General features: G+C 45.5%; 1 protein-coding gene across 2 annotated transcripts in view; it reads right to left on the bottom strand.

Moving 5' to 3' along the window:
• Cnnm1 (cyclin and CBS domain divalent metal cation transport mediator 1) overlaps positions 1-15,461 on the bottom strand; it is a 62,891-nt gene extending 47,430 nt beyond the window's left edge. The window contains exon 1 of one of the 2 annotated variants that reach the window (XM_013348192.2): positions 13,781-15,461. In XM_013348192.2, coding sequence (XP_013203646.1) covers positions 13,781-15,353 — 1,573 coding nt within the window. In that variant the 5' untranslated portion in view covers positions 15,354-15,461. The remainder of the gene's footprint in view (positions 1-13,780) is intronic. The other variant, XM_005352318.3, reaches the window with a different exon arrangement.
• Between the last annotated feature and the right edge of the window lie 45 nt (positions 15,462-15,506).

The following is a 15,506-nucleotide window of genomic DNA, read 5'->3' as shown; positions in this document are numbered from 1 at the left end:
CCTTCTTCCTCTTTTTATTTTATTTATTTTTGTAAGACAGGATCTCACCATGTAGCCTTGGCTGGCCTGGCACTCACTTTGTAGACAAGACTGGCCTTGAACTCACAGTAATCTGTCTGCTTCTCCAGTGGATTTCCTTAAAACAAAGTCTATATCTGTCTCTGAATTGTAAAACATTACATTTTACCTTGGGTTCACTAGTATCCTACTTAGAAAATGGTAAGCACACACTCTGGGATCAGGTTTGAACCTGTGTCTGGACACTACAGAAGCCTACCCCTGCCCTGATGGCTTGGTTCACCAGCACTTCTCTTTTCTTGACTTCTAGAAGATCTGAGATCCTTTATCCATCTATAGGTTTGTTGCTGTGAATTATCCTTCCTTTCTCTCATTTAAAGTCTCTGGATTCAATGCTACCCACATCCTAATGAGACAAAAAGTAGAGAATGTGCATCCATAGCTTGACCCTTACTTGGAACACAGCACCAGAATGGTGGTGTTGAATCTAGAAAGGTAAACCTTAATGAAGCCGAAGGATCTTAAACCACACTTCTCTAGGATTAAGTGGGATTTATGGTGATCTCTCTATTAAAAGGTACCACGGGTAAGATCCCTTCACTCCCAATGCTTTGAACCCTTTCACCTGATTCAGAGGCTTTCACGATTGGCTCTACGTGAAAATTACTCCAAACTTTGAACATATTCTACACACGAGGTCCCACACCCAGATATCTTAGCTCCAGTGCTGCTCACATGCAAAGACCACCACATCAGTGCTCAAAATGATCCCCAGGTAATCCCTGCTTTCTCTAAGTTGAAAACCACTATTTTTGTTTATAGAAACCATGTTCCAAGTTTGATTTCTAGACCAGCAGCAACAGTGTCTCTGAACTAGCTGGAAACACAAGTTATCAGGTACTGCCCCAGACTCCCTAAATCAGAATCCCCAGGGTTCATTACAGTGATCTATAGTTCAATAAACTTTATAGGTTATTTTAATACAAGCTAACACAGCAGTTTAGGGGAAAGATTTGTGTCACTATAGCTCTCTGACACCTATGAAGCAGGGAGGTAAACTACTGAGATGTCTACCAAACTCTAGACCCTTTCAGCATCTGCTTTCAGATACTGAGTCTTCACAGGAAAGAGAAGAACTTTCTGAAACCAAGGTTGTTGTAGCCATAAGTTACGTAATGCATTCTCTCATGTGACATGGGGTTGCTACAATATTTTTGTTGACACAAAGCAGAAAGCAGTTGGTGATGTTAATGCTGAGCATAGGAAGATATCTTTTGTGACTTTTATACCAGTCACTTCTGAGGCAGGTTTGAGGTATCACCCTCTTAGGCTCTTGATATGTCTGAGGTAATTCAATTCTCCACTACTATAAGTCAACTAGGTTTTTTTTTTTTTCCCTCCAGAAACCCCAGTTGTGCTCCTAATACTGGGTATTGGTAATTCTTTGTATAAGTTTCTACAATCACCTGGCATCAACATCCAAAGTACAAGGCAGATCCCGTTGACAGTCAACTACATATTCAGACAGTCTATTTACAGACTGGTTATCAACTGGGGGCAATTTTGCGCACACCCTACTCCCCAACACCCTACTCCCCAACACACTACTCCCCAACACCCTACTCCCCAGATAGCATTTGGCAATGCCTAGAGACAAGTTGTCTGTTACAACCTGAGGTTATAATTCAGTGAGTAGAAACCAAGGAAGAGAATAAGTATCCTATTATGCACAAGATAGCTTCCTCAAGGCCAACAAAGCCTATCCTGCCCAGAATTCAACACTGCTGAGGCTGGAAGGCTTGCTTTACAGACACCTATTGTCGGGTAAAGAAATTTTACATTACATGTTTGTACTGGAAAAAGTACAAACAAAAAGCCCTAGTCTTCAAGGGCTTGCACTGAGAAAACACTAGTCCACTGGACAGGTGGCTCTGGCAGGTCTTGCCCTGCTCCCAGTTCCCTTGGTCTTGCTAAAAACTGTTAGGCTACCTTCCTGTGGTGAGCCACCAAGGTCTTTCCCCTTATTTGGTCACTTCCTCCTCTTGACTGACTCCCCAGGCTGACTCCTAGGCTGACTACCAAGATCCTGCTATCAAGGTAAAAGTCCCCTTTGGTTCACCTAATTAATATGCTTTGAATCAAAATATAGCACCACATCCTATCCCATTCTAACACAGACCTCCCCCTTTTCTCTTCAAAAGGACACCTGCAAGGTCATTGGCTATTGTTTTGCTGCCCGAGTCAGAAAGCAGCCACTTTAACTTTTCTTCCCTGCTTAATAAAGGAACTCTCAAGAGAAAACAGATGTTTGGGTGGGGTTTGCGCCTAATCCGGGTTCTGAGCTGGAGCCACTGATTTGCGGGGTAGGGTTGTCTGTTCTGCTAAAGGTGCTTTAGGCTTGGCCCTCAGAGAACTTTCCTGGACCCTGTTAGCATACTTCCTCTGCCAGGAGAAAACAGCCAATAATTGATCTGATTCCTCATTGTTTCAAAAATAGCCACGGCACTTTGGTAAGGTGAAAATAGAAGCTGGGAGGAGGACATATTGCTTGGTAACAGAGAGCATGAACAGGGAAGCAGAAGTAATTTTATGGTTTCTGTGGCTCTCATGACCTTCACCTTGTAAAACGTGGAGGCTTCCGTTAAGCTCTTTATGGCATCCCCATAGCGTTTGCCAGGCAGCACTCGTTGACTCCTTAGCAACCACGTGACCACTGCCCGGGTACTTGTTCCAGGACCCCTACTTCTGAGGCTCAGGATCAGGATTGCAGGGTGAGGTGAGGGTAACAGACAATCTAAAAGAACGAACTCTGAAGAAGATTCTTACACACTCGGAACCTCGAGGACCACTGTTCTTGACACTTGCTAGTCAAAGTGCAGTCCTTGGCTCAGAAGGCCGACAGCACCTGGAGACTTGTTTCTAGCTCCAGAAGCTCAGGCCCCACCCTAGTCCTCAGAGGTAGACTCTGCATTTCGCTGAGATCCCAAGTGGTTCTTACACACAGCTATGTATGAGAAAAACTGGCCCAAACTAAACCTAGGCCTAATCCTAACCCTAGTCACTAGATTGCCACGGACTGTATGCCTCCTCCACACAATAGAGATTTAAAACAATGGAGATTTAAAACAAATGCTGACATCATGGTCATAGTGTGTAAAACTGAGTTTCTGTTTCGAAAGGATTTTTACAAATGTAAAAGCTCTGTAACCATGAGGGATTATCACTGCTCTTTTTATTAGTTTTCTTTCAAGGCTTCAGTTTTTGCTTTCTTAAAATTAAGGTGGTGAATGCCTGTAAATCTAGCACTTAGGAGGCTGAGGCAGGAAGATTTGGAATTCAAGGTCAACCCAGTCTCAAAATAAATAAATAAATAAATAAATAAATAAATAAATAAATAAATAAAGTGTAAAAATTAAAAGTTGGGACCAAAGGTCTTTTCTAAAATTTTATACTAAGTCTAAATAATCTCAGGCTACAAGAACAGTTTGACGTTTACAGGGTGCCTCTGTTTGATGAGAACATATTTACGAATGTTTTATGGATTGACCAGGGAAGGGAGGGACAGGAACGTGCAGGTACCATGGTGCAGAAGTCAAAGGACAACTTGCAGGAGTTGGCTTCAGCCTCCATCATGTGGATCCTTGGGATGGAGCTCAGGTCATTAGGTCTGGAGACAAGCACTTTTACATGCTGAGACATCTTACTGACCCCAGAAATTTAATTGTGCCAACAATTACAGCCTCTGTGTTAACTAAGAGCTCTGAACCCCTAATGTTTTTATCTTAACGTTGGAGCACCCCACAGGAATGGGATAAGGAAGAGCTACTAGGCCACAGGCTCCGTGGTTCTTATCATTTCTATACAGTCATTCATCTTCTAACAAATCTCAAAGAGAAGACAAAAAAATTTCCCCACTAATCCTACACCAGTCACACTGACTTAAAGAAATAAAAGAAATAAAACTCTTTTTTTTCTGGTTAAAAAATAACAAGGAATTGCAGTCACATTTTGAAGTCACCGTCTTGTTCTAGAGAAATAAGAATAATCAACACCTTTATCACGCACACATACACAAATCTCTTGAGCTACTAAAAGGCAATTATGAAAAAGCCAACTGTGTCATCCAGAGTACCATGGTAACCAACATCACCAGGGCATGAAAAAACAGTTGTTAGTCACTAGAATCAAAGCCAGTTGGCAATTTGGCTTGCTAAGTAACACTACAAAAATAGCAGAGTAAGGGCTCATTATCCGGAGGTCTGATGCTGCACAGCTTGGAATCTGGCTCCAGAAGGAAGTGTCCCAGGTCTCTCCATCAATCTGCATCTGAGGTGCACAGTCCAAGTCTAACATATCACTTGTTTAACCAGCATTCATCAAAACGGTTGCATCTGAGGCAGATGGTTTGATAATCCACATGTTTAGTTGGGTTTTCAGCTGAACAGGAAAACTGTGGGTTGATGATGGACAGAACAAGAGTGGTCCTGGCAGGAGCTTGGTGAGGCAGAATTTGCCTGAGACGGACTCAAGGAAAACAAACAGCTGACCACAGAGGACAGAGAAAACTATAAGGAGTAGACAGAGAGCTGGTTATAACACAGCATTAAATAACTGTATTCTCATGGCCCTGCGTCATCAAGAAAAAGATGGAGTTATATTTAGGATCCTTAGTTAAGGCAAGAGTGGGTACAAGTGATTTTGGAACTACCACAGTCGAAAGGAAGAAACATGCTGTTTTAGCATTCGTGAGGAATAAAAACTATTCGTGGCAAATGCTTCATTCTTCCTAGTTTTCGATTTTGGTAGAGATTCAGGCTTGTGAGAACTGCTTTAGCAGCATTAAGATGTATTGTCGGCTCTGTTCTGCCTGTCTTTTCCTAGCTCAGATTCCTGCCTCAGCTGGAATGCCTTTTTCTTTCACAATCGCTGATCACAGTTCTTTCAAGGCCAAGTTAAAATTGTACTTCCTTCTGAGAAATTTTCTCAGATCACCCAAGGACTCATTGCTCCTTTCTCTTCTCAGATGCCCTTGTCTGTATCCCAGGCTACCTCAAAACCAAGACCCCTTGTACCAAGACCCTTTCTTCCTTTGTGTTCCCACATTTACATCCGCGTCTGTCTGCCATTTGGGAACAGTACTGAACTGGGCTGCCTGGTGTCCACAGCCACAGGCAGGCAGAGGGAAGGCTGGTTTCCTGAAGTGGAGCACAACCCAGAGGGAACCTTGGATGCTGCTACTCCCTTCTCCCTTCAGAGCCTTGCACATTTGCTTCCATCTTCTCGGGACCTCTTGCTTGGAGAAACTACTTCCCATCCTCTAGGGTTCAGGTCAGATATTTGGGGAGTAGCTGAGGTTGCCTGCCACATACTTTTTGTCCCAATTACAACCCATTTTGTAATCATTTGTCAGCTAGCATTCTTCTCTCTGTTTAACTGCAAGCCTCAAGAGGCCACAATGATGCTTACCTGGTTACTATATCCCCATACAGAACAAAGTTCCACCAATACACGGAAGGTAGGCAGGAAAGAATGGGAAGGAATCTCAGTCTGATAAGGAACTTGAAGCAGAAAATGAGAGGACTGAAGATTCCTAGAGTCTAAGGGGATGCCTAGAGGCAGATCAGTTTGGGAGAAACCAAGAGAACACGCAGACCCTCTTCTAAGAAACCCGGAGGTTGGAAAGAAGTTAGAAGCATGGCCACATATATCTTGTGGGGGGTTAAACATGGAACTGAGCTGAGCTACAATAATACACAGTATCTTTCGAATAAGAGAGAACCCAGGAGAGATGATAAAAAGAAGAAATTGAATTTAGCTGCAGCCTGTGGGATTTAGATTAGATAAAAAGGCAGCCTGACAACAAAAGCTGGCATGGCCGGGAAAGGAAGGCAAACTCTAAAAAAAGGAAGACTGGGAGGTAGAATTCCACTCAGGTTCTTTAATGTTTCTTTGGGCTCTGATTATGTTGTTATCTATTTTTTTTTTTTTTTGCCAGACTGGTTTGGGGGATAGCATGGGCAGGGAGAATATTGCAGGAAACCATTATGTTGCCACACTGGAAAATATTAAGATAGAAAAGTAAACCTACAATTTTGTCATCTTACATAGTTATTTTCATTTTTCTTGGTTCCCTTTACTTTCTCCCTGTGCACGACAGACTCTACTTTGTCTACAGTTTGTTCTGGTGGGTCACAGCTCATTCTACATCCCACTAATTATTTAGCAATGCTAACATATTTAATAACATCCTACATTTAATTTTACCAGTGCACTTCAATATTGTAACTCAATGATACTAATTGAAGCATTAATGTTTTTGACAGACTTCTATGGAATTAACCAATGGAACGATAATTCTTCCTACTGACATACTCCATCAGAATTTGGAGTTTGAGGTAAAATACTGACTTTTCAATTATTCATCAGTGAAAAAATTAGAATCTGCAAGCGGGGCAGGGACATTTCCTTGGTGGTTGGAAACACTTTGGGGAAAGATCCTCTGAAAGAAGAGCCAGGAATCGCGGACTGTCATCACCGTATTCCCAGAACATAATAAAGTGCCTGTCTTCAGAGTTCGAAAAACTGTTTGAGTGAATCAATGGACGAGCAAAGACTGTGCCTAAGATAGCAATAGATCATTTTATAGCCATGCTAATCTTCAGGCAGAGGAACCAGCATGGGTGGGTTGAGTGGCAAAGAGCATGCTATTATTTGACCATATATCATTTAACAGAGTTAACCATCAACACTATAAAGCCCACGGACTTGGAATTCAGAATTCAGTTTCATTACTTTTCTGTGTCTACACAGGGTTAGTTTTCACTTAAACTAGTCTACTATAGAGTAAACTTTATGTTAAGTATAATAAACCTCAAAGTGTCCATATTATAAACCAGGCTTCCCAAATTATAGTCCTCAATCTTGAGAAAACTGTAGCAGAAATAATATATAAGCCAATGAATGACTCTAGGAATTATACTGGAATGTTAGATCAGAGTAGGCTCCTGCTTTTTCTGTTTATTTTCTTTTTAAAAATTGAAGTGATTATGTGCAGTATATATTTAATATAATAGTAAGAATTATTTCATGCAAGGCTAAAGAAATTGTTCAGCATTTAAGGGCATGTGCTCTTGTGGAGGACCTGGGTTCCACTCCCAGCACCCATATTAGGTTGCTAACAACTGCCTGTATTTCCAGTTCCAGGGTATCTGATGCCCCCTTTTGACCTCATGTGCACTCACACGGTGCACACACAGACAAGCAGGGAAACACACACACGCAGAAAATAAAAGTAAAACTTTAAAAAGTTATCTCCTGATAATGGGATTCTTTTTATATGTTTTAACACTTCTATTTTTTTTTTTTTTGGATTTTCGAGACAGGGTTTCTCTGTAGCTTTGGAGCCTGTCCTGGAACTAGCTCTATAGACCAGGCTGGTCTCGAACTCACAGAGATCCACCTGCCTCTGCCTCCCGAGTGCTGGGATTAAAGGCGTGTGCCACCATCGCCCGGCAACACTTCTATTTTTTATGTCTAATTTTTTTCCTCTATAAAGTGTAGAAGTCTATAAACTTCAGTATAATTTTTATGAAAGCAAAATATGCTATTTAATCAATTGCTCTTTCTTCCATGTTCCAATTGCATCTTTACATGTCTGTTATAGTATTTTATCTCCATGGTTTTCATATAGGTTTGTCTTACACATATATTTATATATTGAGCTATGATTCATGGCTTGGAATGTCATGGGAAGTCATGGTGAAAGATGATGAGTTAGTCTGCTAAGCTTGCAAAGAGAATGGAATATTATTCTTGGCATTAGGCTTCCAGGTGTAGATTTTGTAGATTTTGGTCTATGTAGTCTAGAGTGGCCTAGAACTTGAGATCCTTCTGCCTCTTCTTCTGAATGAATACAGATGTACATCACTGTGTCTTGTCTAAGAATACACTGAATACTAAAAAGAATTGTAACAGTTGTTTCTAAAGAAACAGAAAAACAATATAGGCTGTATTTTTCCTTTACTATTTAAAGTTTAATATGTCCTGCTCTATAGGCCAAAGCTATTAGGTTAAAGACAATTAAAGATTCATTTACTAGAGCTCTGCAGAACTCATCTATTACATTACATATTATAGCTTAGCTCCTCAGTCATCTATTCGGCCTTTCAAAAATCCTTTATAATGTACTAAGGCAGATGTGGTGGTAAATGCCTGTAATCCCAGCATGCAGAAGGCTGACACAGGAAGACTCTGAATCCATATGGCTCCTTTAACAAGACATAGAGTGAGTTGGGGAGGTAGCTCAGTTGGTAAAATGCTTGCCTTGTAAACATGATAACCTCAGTTACCCCAAGGACCTACTTAAATAGCTAGACCCATATAAGACAACTAGGTATGGTGACCCACACTGTAATCTCAGTGCTGGGAGGCTGAAGTGGAGGCAGAGGCAGAGGCAGAGGCAGAGGCAGAGGCAGAGGCAGAGGCAGAGGCAGAGGCAGAGGCAGAGGCAGAGGCAGAGGCAGAGGCAAAGGAATCCCCAGGGCTCAGGAGTTAGCTGGCCTACTTTAACAGGCAAGCTCCAGGCAAATGAGAGATACTGTCCTCAAAATAAGGTAGACAGTGTTCTTAAGGAATGGTACCCCGATTTGTTCTCTTGCACACAACATACACACATGCACTTATACAGGCATATAGAACAACAAAATTGGATACAACTGAGGTTTATAAGAGATGCTCTAGAAAGGGCGGCTCCTAACCTGAGGACATGCGTATATAGTCCATCATATTCTCATGCAGTATGAGAAAGGAACAGATAAGACACAGCACTGTGCTGTTATAGAATTCGAGGCCATGGGCACCTAAAGCTGTGGCAGAGAGTGGGGTGCGCTGGGACCGTAAAGGTGGTCAGACAGCAGGTCACCAGGGTACCGACAGCTCCATCTCTGCTTAGACTTTATCCTCTGGATGATGGAAGCTGCTGAAGGGCTTGAAACAGAAGATGAAAACCTAGAGAGGATTTTAGTGACACTAGAGAGGACAGGCTGTAAGGAAACAATGAGTTGAAGAAGCGTAACTTCTTAGGAGACATTTTCACAATGGAGTAATAGCTAACCACAGCTAACACTTAGCATTTGTGATAGATGCAGAATAAGCATCACAATGCAATGGTCTTAATAGTACCAAGCCAGGACCAGCACCACACTTCCGCTAGGAGTCTCAGCCTTACTTGTTTAATGTCTATCTCTTCTTCCAATAGAGTTGAAGCCTCATGCAGACAAGCAGTTACATTGGCATGTTCTTTACCATGTCTATACCCTCGGCACAAAGTAACTACTTGTTGAATAAAATCAATGACTAATCTACATGAAGAAATAGTGGGATAAATTATGTAGGTCCAAGAGTCTGGATGTAATACTAATAATCGGTGTTTTCCTAAGGAGAGACCAGAGTTCTTTTGCTCTCTCTTCAAATCCACTAAGGACAGACCATGTGGAGACACAGAAAGAGGCAGACAGATGCAAGCCAGGAAGAGAGCATGAGTCAGGAAGTGTGCTAGCCAGAACCTTGAACTGGGACTTGTACCATCTAGTAGAGTGGGAAGAGGGATTTCTGTTGCTGAGATCACTCCAGGCTGCAGTATTTGGGTATGGCAGCTCCCAAGGAACACACCAAGATGAAGTTTAATATGACAAGGATGGGTTATATGAGTGATTTCTAAATTAGCACACTGGAGGGACCGTGCTGTCTGTACTGGAGGAAAAGGAAGAGACATTTGCAGTGGTCAGTAGACAGCCCCAATTATTTTGTATTCGTTCACCTTCACTCAAACACAGGAATACAAAATTTGCCTATGACTACTTACTCAGTCAATGTTTACTTATGATTACACGGTAGTCCCTGTGCTTTTTCTGAGACAAGGGATAAGATTCATTCTCTGCTATCAAGGAACTCAGTCATGTGGGAAGAAATACCATTTCCTTTTTGTGAAGCAGGCATGCCAACTGGAAAGACCATTTTCCCTTTCTTCACCCCTAAAGACTTACAACTGATAAGTACAGGGGTAGCATCCTACATAGACTAAGAGCTTTGGGTCATATGATCCGTATTTGAATTTGGGTTACATAGGCTCAGGGGTAATCTAAGAATAACTATCTGGGTCTTAGGGTCAGTCTTTGTAACTGTAGAATCAGATAAGGTAGACAGAACCCTAAAGTGGAATATTCATGGTAGCGGTTATTACAATTATTAAAGCTACATTCTCAACCCAAAGAGACTAAAGCTACGGGTAGCAAGTCAGGAAAAAAGGCCTGTTTCACCACCATGCTTGACAGCAGAAATTCCAGGTTTCCTGGGGACAGAGTCAGGGTGGCAGACAAACAGGTGTTGGGCATCTACAGCCCTAGTTCAATCACAGTTCAGTGATCACCTATAGGCAGCTGAGTAAGTCATGCTATTGATCTTAGCTTTAGTTGTTTCATCTACAAAATGGAGCTAAAGACCTACCCAGGAGGGCCGTTCTGAATATAAAAAGGGCTTGGCGTGGTGCCTGGCAGAATTGTCACTCAATTAATGGCAACTGTTGCTTTTATTAATATAATCATTTTCCTCTTTCACCTCCTAAGGGATTTGTTTAGATGGTTAAGTTACTTGAGATTTGAGGAAGTGAGGGAAATGGAAGAGCTATTAAAGACTAGCTTTAAAAAAAAGTTATTTTTAAATTTTAAGAAAAGCAGTTTAACTTGGCTTGCTTCTCCTGACATGTGGTGCAAGCGAAGTCATAAGTTGGCCACTGTTCTGTGGCTTAGAGCCTGATATAACCTCCTTGTTAACGATTCCTCGTCTCCTACCCAAAGCCGGTCTATCAAGCTGTTACTAAGGGTTCTCCGAGGATGTTTAATTCCTTTCCAACTTTAATGTAAACTCAAGTCACACAAGGACTTATTAAAAATGCAGATTTTCATCCAGGAAATTTATAGTAGGGCATGAAATTCTGCATTGCCAATAAGTTCCCATGTGAGCCCCATGCTTTGGGTGACATTCCATGGAAGTAGCAGGGCTCTGAGAAGATAGAGAAATGCCTTTGTTGGCCTAGTGCTTGCTGTCATGGCCTACTTCTCTTTAACGATCTGTCTAATAATAGACTGCTAATAGAATATGAGCAAGCTTGTTTCAGACTGGACTTGAAAATTCTGCATATGGACTCATTCTAAATCAATATCAGCTGTTCTGAACAACTCTTCCTGGAACACAAAGTTTGCTCCTAAAGACAGTTGTTATTAACCTTAGATACTTCATCAACTGTTAGCTTCCTGAAGGTAGTCTTGCCTCCACTGTTACCCAAAACTGTGTATCAATACATACTGAGTGGATGAAAGAAATCACAGTCTCAGTAAAAATGTTTTTTGAACTAACAATTTCAGTACATCCAGTGGGATACCACCCCTTGAAACTTCATTTAGAGCTGTCCTGGAGACCCCCTCCTCAAACACTACAGGCTACTGTAGTGTATTAGAATTTGATGGTATGACCCTATTGTTGAAAACACCATATACTTTGCTCACAAGTTACAGAGGAATCAAGCGGGTACTGACTAGGAGGCTTCTCTGCATGTTTTTTTCAGAGTATTGGAAGGTGCTATGCAGATCGCTGCGGGGAAAGTCATCAACAGTCTTACCCAGCTATGAGCCCCGTGAACCAAAATAATGACTTATTGTGTCAAGATAGACCCATGGACGCAATAGTGGCATGCATGTTATGGGGGTAACACATTGCTTTATGATTGGATTTAAGGCCTGTTTCATAGGAGGAAACATGCCTGGTACTATAAATCTGTTCAAGAACCCATAGTTGGAGAGCTTGCAGGCCCCGGTGGGGGAGAGAAGACCTACCATGAATTCAATTCTTTTGCTAAATAGACTTAGTATCAAACTGCCCTCTAAATTTGTATCTCTACTCATAGATTAGCGTAGTTCTCAGACCTTATCAGAGAAGTCTTTTTGTACTATAGATGGTGGTTAATACAGAAACTTACAACTGGTCAAAGCACAGAGAGTAAGTATTAGTGGAGTGCTCAGCCATAAATGGGACATCTGTATCACCTGCCCTAAAGTGCAAGGACCATCACAGAAGAGGGGACAGACACACTGTAAAACCTAGGAGTTGGGGAGGACCAGAGCGAAACTGTCTTCTGGACACGACAGGACCTCTGCACTCATGAGCTCCCAGCAGCTGTGGTTGCCTGCATAAGATCTGCATAAGATCAAGCCAGTCAACACTTAAGCTTAGATGGGGAGGGGCTCATAAAAGTCCCCACCTTTACCTGAGGAGCTATAGGCAGTTGATGCTTTGGGAGGCAGGAAGTAGCAGTGTTCTTTCAGGGTGTAGCCCCTGGTAGGTTGACCATACTCTTGTGGATATGGGGAAAAAGAGAACAAGATGCTGAGAGAGTGGGTAGGTGGGGTGGATCCAGAGGGAGTCACGAGGAAGAATGATGGTGAATATGATCATAATGCATTATATAAAATAATCAGGAAAAATAATAAAAATACTTCTGGTACATGACAATGAGACACTTTCTCAAACGAACTGGAGTTGCTCCCAGCAGAAACTTAAGCCTCAGGGAAACACCACAAGTGGGAGACAGTGAATCAGAACATGGCAACCAGTGAGCTGAGCGGAGTGGAAGAGGCCTGGGGCTCAGCCAATGGTGAGGAAGACAAAGAAACATGAGACTGTGTTTTGAATATTTTCAATGGTGACCCCTCAAAGCAGACTTGATTAAAAACAAAAACTAGGGGTAGTTCTGGGCCAGATCTAGTAAACAAGGGGCAGGGCAAACAGAAGGCCAAGTGGGCTAACTCTAAAGTATCCAGATTGATTTTTTTTTTGAGTGAATTTGTACTCAGGCCCAGAAGGCAATCTCCAAAGACAAGCCCACACATGCAGTCAACGGTCATATAGCTTGCTATAGCACCACAGTTTGAGGTTAGGAGGTATGGGGAATATACTGATGGTGTTCAAAGAAACCCATTAATTTAGGTGAAAAATTTCTCAGGTCTTCCCTCCGAATAAATACTTCCTTAAGTCCCTACCTACCCTGCTACTATGAAGAGGTAGAGCTCCTGGAAGTGCCAAGACCCAACTAACTCTCAGTCCCTAACCTGGTCATTCTGTGTGTCAGGCTGCTAGTGAGTTAAAGAGGGAGAAGAACGTCTAAGGAGCCTGGTGTTTTTTCTCCCTCACTCAAAGGACAGAACTGGGAGGCTCTCGAAAGAGACCAGCGCTTCTGCTCCCGGTATGGCAGACACTGTCAGAGCTGGAGCTGTCCAGCAATGGAGTTCACTCTCTTTGGAAACTGGGAACTTCCAGTTTTAGGAGTCTGAGGCAAGGGCTGTGGGATTCTATAGAGGGAGCCCTGTAGTGGGTGGGGAGGTTGCAATAAACTCCCACGGCTCACCTGGGCTCAACCTCACAGTACCTGGTGCTTAGTAGACCGCAGAAAGAATTATAGTTGGGAGACAATGGATGAGGAATATGGTTTAGCTGGTGAGCCAAGAAGAGTGGAAGAGGCCTGGGGCTCAGCCAGCTGCAAGGAAGGTCGAGAAGCATGTGATATCTAGGGAGCCAATAGCAGACCTTGCTGGAGTTTCTGGCTCCATAGATCAGAGGCTTTGCTTTGGGTACCTGAAGCCTCTCATGGTTATGAAAGGCCGTATCTTTGAAGGGGGATAGGAGCCAGGGAAGGATAAAGACCACTGCTCACCCTTCTTAAACTCCTCCAGCACCGTGTCCAGCCGGGTATCATTGAAGACGCAGTGCAGGGGCCGGTTGTAGAAGCGGGTGACTGTGAGCAGCGGGGTACAGTCGTCCGGGTCCACAAAAGCCAAGTCTTTAACGAACAGAATGTCCACAATATTGTGCCTTTGGTCGCCCTCATACACAGGGATGCGAGTGTAGCCACTGCGGAGGATCTCGGATACTGTGGCGAAGTCAAGCACAGCGTCGGAACGCAGCATGAAGCAGTCCCCAAGGGGGGTCAGCACCTCCTCTACCACCTTAGTGCGCAGCTCCAGGGCGCCCTGGATAATGTTGAGCTCTTCCTTCACCAGGTCGCTGTAAGGGTCCGCGGCCCGCAGAGTCTCCAGCAGTTTCTCCCTCGTGTAGAAGGTGCTGATCTCCTGGCGTAGCGCCCAGTCCAGGAGGCGGCCCAGTGGGTAGCACACCGGAAAGGCAGCAGCCATGAGGAGCCGAGTCAGGCACACACTGTGCGAGGCGATGGCCAACCCGTGCCGTGAACACACCGAGTAGGGACAGATCTCGGCTCCCAGGAACACCGCGCCGGTGCACACGAGCGCTGGCAGCCACGGGAAGTGAACCCCCGCCTCGCCATAGTCCTCCCCGGTGCCCCCGACGCCCGGCGGCAGCGAGGCATACAGCCAGCCGGCCAGCGCGGCATTGGCACCGGCTTGGCCCAGGAGCAGGGTGCAGAGCAGATGGGTCCCCCTGCCGCGCACGGCCTGCACGCGGCGCGCCTGCTCCTGCTCGGCGGCCGAGCCACTGTTCCGCAGCACCCGTAACTCCACCGGGTCCAGCGAGAGCAGGCTCAGGCGCAGGCCGCTGAACAGGGCGGACAGGGCCAGCAGCAGGAGCGCCCCGAGCGCTCGCAGCCACGCGGGCGGCAGCAGGTCCCCACCCGGGCCGTAGAGCCGCGGGCGGACGCGCAGCAGGAAGCCGCCGGCGGCGCCGTGGTGGTGCCAAGAGCGCCCGTCCCAGGCGCACAGCGAAAAGAGCTTCCCGCCGCCGCCCGCGCCACCGCGCTCCGCCTCGCCCTTACGCAGCTCCCGCACCCGCACCTGGACCAGGGCCGAGCCCGCCACGCCCCCGGGGCGCAAGGGCCCCAGGACCTCCACATCCGACGCCCAGTCGCTCTGCTCGCGGCAGCGCTGCGGTCCCGGGGGACGCGTGGGGACCGCGCTAGGCGCCACGCCGCTCGCACCGGGGGGTTCCTCGATGAACACGAGCCGCGGGGCCCAATCGCCTGTGCCGTTCTCCCCCGGGGCCAGGGAGGGTGCAGGCACAGGCGCGGAGGGGACCGCCGGCCCAGGCTGGAAGTAGACCCGCAGGAGGAAGCTGGTGCCTTCGGCAGCGCGCAGGGTGCCCCCCTCCAGGGATACACGGCCTCCAGCTGTGTCTTCGGGCCGCAGACCCAGCAGCCAGGCGGCAGCGGTCGGGGGCCGAGGTGACAGGGAGAAGAAGAGCAGGAGCACGGCGCCCCGGCTGCAGCAGTCCCGGAGCCTGACACCCAGCGCTGCTGCCGCCGCGGCCGCCGCCGCCATCCTGCACCCGGCGCGATTGCACGTGATACTGCAGCAAGCCGAGTGCGAGCTGGAGGGAGGAGGAGGAGCTGGAGCCGGGAATCCGGCCCCAGGCAGGTCACCACGTGTGCTCCCCTTGAGCGCGTGGGCTGGAGGCGGGGGTGGGGAGTGTGC

Source organism: Microtus ochrogaster, chromosome 8 (assembly GCF_000317375.1).
Source record: "Microtus ochrogaster isolate Prairie Vole_2 chromosome 8, MicOch1.0, whole genome shotgun sequence".
Lineage (NCBI taxonomy): Eukaryota > Metazoa > Chordata > Mammalia > Rodentia > Cricetidae > Microtus > Microtus ochrogaster.
The sequence above is the reverse complement of the archived record's forward strand: the minus strand, read 5'-3'. Positions and strand labels throughout refer to the sequence as shown.